Source organism: Sinocyclocheilus rhinocerous, unplaced genomic scaffold (assembly GCF_001515625.1).
Source record: "Sinocyclocheilus rhinocerous isolate Xijiao unplaced genomic scaffold, SAMN03320098_v1.1 scaffold592, whole genome shotgun sequence".
Taxonomy (NCBI): Eukaryota; Metazoa; Chordata; class Actinopteri; order Cypriniformes; family Cyprinidae; genus Sinocyclocheilus; species Sinocyclocheilus rhinocerous.
In genome coordinates this window covers 560,038-566,293 of record NW_015642562.1, presented here as the reverse complement: position 1 = coordinate 566,293, position 6,256 = coordinate 560,038, and the positions used below count along the sequence as shown (strand labels likewise).

Here is a 6,256-nt window from a genome sequence, read left to right as displayed (position 1 = left end):
TCTGTCTGTCTGTCTGTCTGTCTATCTATCGATCTATCTATCTGTTGTCTGTCTTTCATCTGTCTGTCTGTCTATCTATCTATCTATCTATCTGTTGTCTGTCTGTCTATCTATCTGTTGTCTGTCTGTCTGTCTATCCATCTATCTATCTGTTGTCTGTTTATCTATCTGCTTGTCTGTCTGTCTATCTATCTGTCTGTCTGCTTATCTGTCTGCTTGTCTATCTGTCTGTCTGCTTGTCTATCTGTCTGTCTGCTTATCTGTCTGTCTGTCTGCTTGTCTGTCTGCTTATCTGTCTATTTGTCTGACTGAGAATTCACAACAAAACTCTCACTAATAGATTGTCAACAACGAACGGTGCTTTTACACTGAGCTCGAAATGATTTTTCGCCTTCTGCTAATTCACAACTGCACGCTAGGTGGCGCTAACCAACAATGCATTTTTCCTCAGATGTGTATCTCATATATGGATTTAACATCGTCCGCTGCTCAATATACAGCATTAAATTAAGATAAACAAAGTTTGGTTCTACACCAGACACACAAACTATCTATAATGCTTAGAAGAATGCATCCTAAAATATAATTAGAAGTACAATTAGCATCAAACTACACTTGAAAATGCAATTGTGATCTATAGTTGATTTTGATTCCATAATAAGCAGACACATGCACTCTTTGTATGTTTAATAATGTTACACTGCTAATATTTGTCATAAACATCCTTTATTGCTATAAAAATACCGTGAGCTGCATACAAAACACATGCAGAAAATATATCGTCGTAATCATGTCTATTTGCTTTCATATTTCATGTGTAGAAAAACATTTCACTCGATTTTGTTTTACGGTATATTTTAATTCGGGAGATCAAGAGAGTGAACACGCTGAGACTCGTATAACACTCGCTCACGTGGTCGAAAACGGACGGTGCTCTCCAGATCACATGATTCAGTGGAGAATTAATAGAAATTATATTAAGAACGTGAGATTAAATCTGTCCTCGGATACAAACAAGAACTCAGCATCCACTCTCTTCTCTCTTGCAGGATACTCTTCTTCGGTGTTTGTTTGTTTGCACTGGTTTTCGAAACAGCGCCACCACTCTAGCCTTTTTGTACAACCGCAGCTGCTCTGGGCACGTGATCTTAGCTCAAATCTGATTGGACGGCCCGTTTCCGGGGGAAAAATTGACACACAGGACAAAAAAAATCCTCGCTTTTTCGCGCCGCGAATGATCGCCTGATGTGAATAGCTATGGTTTCGATTTAAAAGCGTCATCGCGCTGAACATTCGCGCCGAATTTCGCGTTCAGTGTGAAAAGGCCTTTATACAATATTGATTTTGTTTGTAATAATTACAGTAATTATTATAATTATTATTAATCCTGTAATTAAAATATAAAAAATATAGTACAATTTCTTTTAATTATATTGCACAGTACAGTTTTACACAGTAAAATGACGAAAATGAAGATTCAGAAATTATTATTCAAATACATTTTCGAAATGCATTACCATCGTTGATGTCAGACTTGCATATGAATAATTACCTTGATTGATAATTCATTATTAATTATTTTTGATCAAAACCGTTTTACTGCTGAGTGATTTATGGGTGAATTGTTTTTGTTGAACTGATTCTTTGAAACAAACAGTCCGAACAAACTGATTTGATAAAATGAATCATTCCCACAATGCACATCACTTTGTCTTGGCCTTTGACCCTGTGTGTGTGTGTGTGCTCAGGGCTTCAATCAAGAGGAGCTGGAGGCCGAGCGGCCGCAGTCTCAGGCGCTGGGACACAAGGGACTGGAGAACGACTCTGATTCAGATGAAGATGTGGACAGAGGAGGAAAAGAGTAATACCATACTCACAGCAAACAGGAAGTCAATTAAGAGACTCCTGCTGCTATAAAGCTCTGTGTCTTTTCTAGGGATGTAACGATGAACCGCGAGCCGGTTGAAAATCGATTCAAATATGTGACGATTCAAATCGGTTGAGACGCCAAACAAATTCCGATACAATTGTAGTAGGAGTTTATATAAATGTATCTCTGAGGGGAACTGACTGTCTTTAAAAAAGTTTACGTGGTATTTTCTTTTCATCTTGCCTCTGAACGATGCATATTAAAGTATAGTTCATAAGCGCCAGGGTTGCCAGGTTTTCACAGCAAAACCCGCCCAATTGCTACTCGAAACTAGCCCAGTCGCTTTTCAGGGGTGATCCCCCGGTCAAAATCGCGTTTGGGTGGTGGGTGGTAAAATACAATTTTTTTTGGTGGGGTTCCCCTGGTAAAAGTCGCATTCCAGGGGCTAAATATCACGTTATTGGGGTCGCTTCAACCCGCGGACATGGAAAAACATCTTGCGGCAACAGTGTAAAAGTAGCCCAATTCTGCGGGAAAACCGCGGACTTGACAACACTGATAAGCGCAGCTCTGCTTTGTTTACTGTGGTAACCCAGGAAACACTACATCATTGCAAGCGGCAACCTCCCGCTCTCTCTCGTGAAACCAACACGGAAGTGACTAAAACTGTAATTCATCGACTGGCCGCTAGAGGCTGGCTCCAAAGGGAGTCAGTCCCATAGACTCCCCATGTTAAAGTGCCCAACTTTACAGCAGAAAAAAATGTGTTTACAGCCTGGTACAAAAAATGATTTTGGTCTATATAGCTAATTTTGCCCTTCATGAGAACTGTGAGGGGGGTGAATTTTTTTTTATAACTCATCCGTTTAAATTATATTAAGCCTTAAAGTTCTGCATAATTAAGGGCGTGGCCACTTGAGTGACAGGTGGATTGCCGCTGCTGTCACCACCATAGAGCTAGGTGGGCGTGGCCTCAGCAACCTGCTCCCGCCTCTTTGCCCATTTTCGATTATCCGGGAGTGACGCGCGGCGACGCACTGCCAAGATGTTTTATTTGTGTAAATTGCTTATGTTTTAAAATTTCAGTTTAGTTTTGTTATTTAAATTTTACAAAGAAAAGTTTAGCAATAGCTTAATAAAAGGACACCTTCTCATTTACTGTATAATGTCTTCAATCTCATTTTGTAAAAAAAAAATCGTGAGAAAATCGAATCGTGAAATCAAAATCGTGAATCGAATCGTGAGTTGAGTGAATCGTTACAACCCTAGTCTTTTCACATGCACATGATAATCGTGTGTGTGTGTGTGTGTGTGTGTTTCAGCATGTCCTTCATGTCAGACTTTGAGCTCATGTTGGCCCGTAAGAAAGCTCAGAGCGGCAAACGCAGACGCAATCGAGACGGAGGGACGTTCATCAGTGACGCCGATGATGTTGTGAGCGCCATGATCACCAAAATGACAGAAGCTGCAGAGGTGTGTGTGTGTGTTAGAGAGTCTGGGTTATATATAGCTGAACGTCTACAGCGTCTGTGACATGCTGCTGATTTATGTGGAGCTTGGTTACACTACCGTTCAAAAGTTTAGGGGCAGAAATGAATGCTTTTATTCATCAAGGACGCATTAAACTGATCAGAAGTGACAGTAAAGACATTTATAATGTTACAAAAGATTTCGATTTAAAATAAAAGCTGTTCTTTTGAACTTTCTATTCATCAGAGAATCCTGAAAAATAAAATGAATCACAGTGTCCACAAAAATATTGAACTGCTTCAACATTGATGATAATCAGATATGTTTCTTGAGCAGCAAATCAGCATATTAGAATGATTTCTGAAGATCATGTGACACTGAAGACTGGAGTAATGATGCTGAAAATACAGATTTGATCACAGAAATAAATTACATTTTACAATATTTTCACATAGAAAAGTTATTTTAAGTTGTAAAAATATTTCACTGTTTTTACTGTATTTTTGATCAAATTAATGCAGGCTTGATGAGCAGAAGTATAATTTCTGTGATGTGGAAAACGTGGAGTACATTTTATTTAACCCTTAGTAAAGTCTTAGTAGAGTCTAGAAATATTTAAATGGATCAAATTGATAAAATTGAGAAAAAGAAAATGGGATTTAGGGGAAAAACAGGCCCTAAAAGTTAATAAAAAAAAAAAAAATTTGTAAATTGAGTTGTGATGCTTTCTACTACAATTTTAATTTAACCATCAGAAAAAGCCTGATCATTTAAAAAAAAAAAAGGGGGAATCCACATCTTTCAAAAACATTTAATGTGTGTGTGTGTGTGTTTGTGTGTGTGTGTGTGTGTTTGTATTTGTGTGTCTGTCTGTCTGTGTGTTTGTGTGTGTGTGTCTGTGTGTTTGTGTGTGTGTGTGTGTGTGTTTGTATTTGTGTGTCTGTTTGTGTGTGTCTGTGTGTGTCTGTGTGTGTGTTTCAGGAGGACCGGACTCTGAACAGTCAGAAGAAACCGGCTCTGAAGAAGCTCATGCTGCTGCCCACAGTGGTGATGCATTTAAAGAAGTGAGTGTTTCCTCTTCCTGTGGAAGGAGCAGCACAAGTGTGTTCACCTCGCTGTAGTTTCAGGACAAAAGCAAACTGAATTTCGATTGGTTTAAATGTGTGTGTGCAGGCAGGATCTGAAGGACACGTTCATAGACAGCGGTGTGATGCTGGCTATAAAGGAATGGATCAGTCCTCTCCCAGATAAGAGTCTCCCAGCACTCAAGATACGAGAGGAGCTCCTCAAGATCCTGCAGGAAGTGAGTCTGCAGCTTCTTAAAGAATGTTTACAAATATATTTGTATTATTGCATTCTATGATTGTCTGTTGAGGTAGAGATATATTGTAATCTTCTACTTCTACTTTTATTATTTTTCCAGTATTATTATTCAACTTTTTTATTTAGGCCTAAATGTTTTTAGTTTTTTTATGTTTGTATTACATTCTATGGTTGTGTATATATATTTTTAGGGGCTATATTTTTATTTTACTTTATTTATTGTATATTTTTAATAAAAAAATTTTTTTACATGATTTTTATTACATTCTGTGTTTGTGTATTGAGCTTGGGGATGTAGTTTTATTTATTTATTTTTTACGACTTTGAATGGTTTATTATTATTTAGATTTGTATTTTTTATGTATGTTTTTATATTTTTTATTATTATTATTATTGAGCAAGGGAATGTAGTTTTATTTATTTATTTACTATTTTAAATAGTTTATTATTTAGATTTTTATTTATTTATTTATTTTTAATTCGTTTTTTACATTTACATTCCGTGATTGTGTATTACATTTGGATTATTATTTTTACTTTTATTTTTACTAATTAGTATTGCCTTATTATTAGTATTATTATAATTACTAATATTGTTTCAAAAAGACTCATGGCTGTATTAGATCAAAAGGGTGCTTCTACTAAATACTGAGCAAGGGGTCTGAATACTTAGGACCATGTGATGTTTCAGTTTTTCTTTTTTAATAAATCTGCAAAGATGTCAACAATTCTGTGTTTTTCTGTCAATATGGGGTGCTGTGTGTACATTAATGAGGAAAAAAAATTAACTTGATTGATTTTAGCAAATGACTGCAATATAACAAAGAGTGAAAAATTTAAGGGGGTCTGAATACTTTCCGTACCCACTGTATATGGTGTTTATAATGTTTGTAAACATTTTGCTTTACCGGAATTTTAGCACATTATTTCTGAATGTAGCCTAATAATAAAATGCAACGGTTTTTTTTTCTCTCTCTCAAAACGCAATTTTATATGAGTAGCATTTTTTTAACAATGCAGCAAACATTTTTAAATATCTTAAAAAAATACTTTAATGTCTTTAAAGCTTTAACAGATTTTTTTCTTTTGTTTAGTAGCCTATAATTTGGCCAAAATCTAGAAAGCAGGTTAAGATACCAGATTTTTTTTTCTTTTTTGAGTAGAAAATGCTGTACTTTATTATTATTATTAGGCTGTTGTTGTTGTTGTTATTATTATTATTATTATTATTATAGGCAAAGAAAAAGTTTTAAAAGTAACGTTATTAACCGGTGTTTTTCTAGGCAAACCGGTTTCGGAACGATAATAATACAGAGGAACGCAGGAACCGAAACGTTAAAATATCGATTCTGCTTGGAGTGAACCGATTGGATTGTTTTTCGTTTTCAAGCCCTGGTTTTGTGTGTGTGTGCAGACGAGTGGTCACGGCCCATCTTCGGTTTATCGTCCAACTACAAGGGAATGACGAGAGAAGAGAGAGAGCAGAGAGACCTGGACCAGCAGATCGCCCCGCGCAGACGCCTCAGGTAACACACACTCACAGACACACACACACACTCACAGACACACACACACACACTCACAGACACACAC

At 36.6% G+C, this 6,256-nt stretch overlaps 1 protein-coding gene across 1 annotated transcript in view; it reads left to right on the top strand.

Annotated features, from left to right (window-relative positions):
• The window catches only part of LOC107756202 (protein IWS1 homolog), a 23,316-nt gene that overhangs the window by 10,764 nt on the left and 6,296 nt on the right, over positions 1 to 6,256 (top strand). Inside the window, exons 10-14 of the mRNA XM_016573232.1 lie at positions 1,749 to 1,861; positions 3,193 to 3,343; positions 4,322 to 4,404; positions 4,514 to 4,684; positions 6,031 to 6,189. Coding sequence (XP_016428718.1) covers positions 1,749 to 1,861; positions 3,193 to 3,343; positions 4,322 to 4,404; positions 4,514 to 4,684; positions 6,031 to 6,189 — 677 coding nt within the window. The remainder of the gene's footprint in view (positions 1 to 1,748; positions 1,862 to 3,192; positions 3,344 to 4,321; positions 4,405 to 4,513; positions 4,685 to 6,030; positions 6,190 to 6,256) is intronic.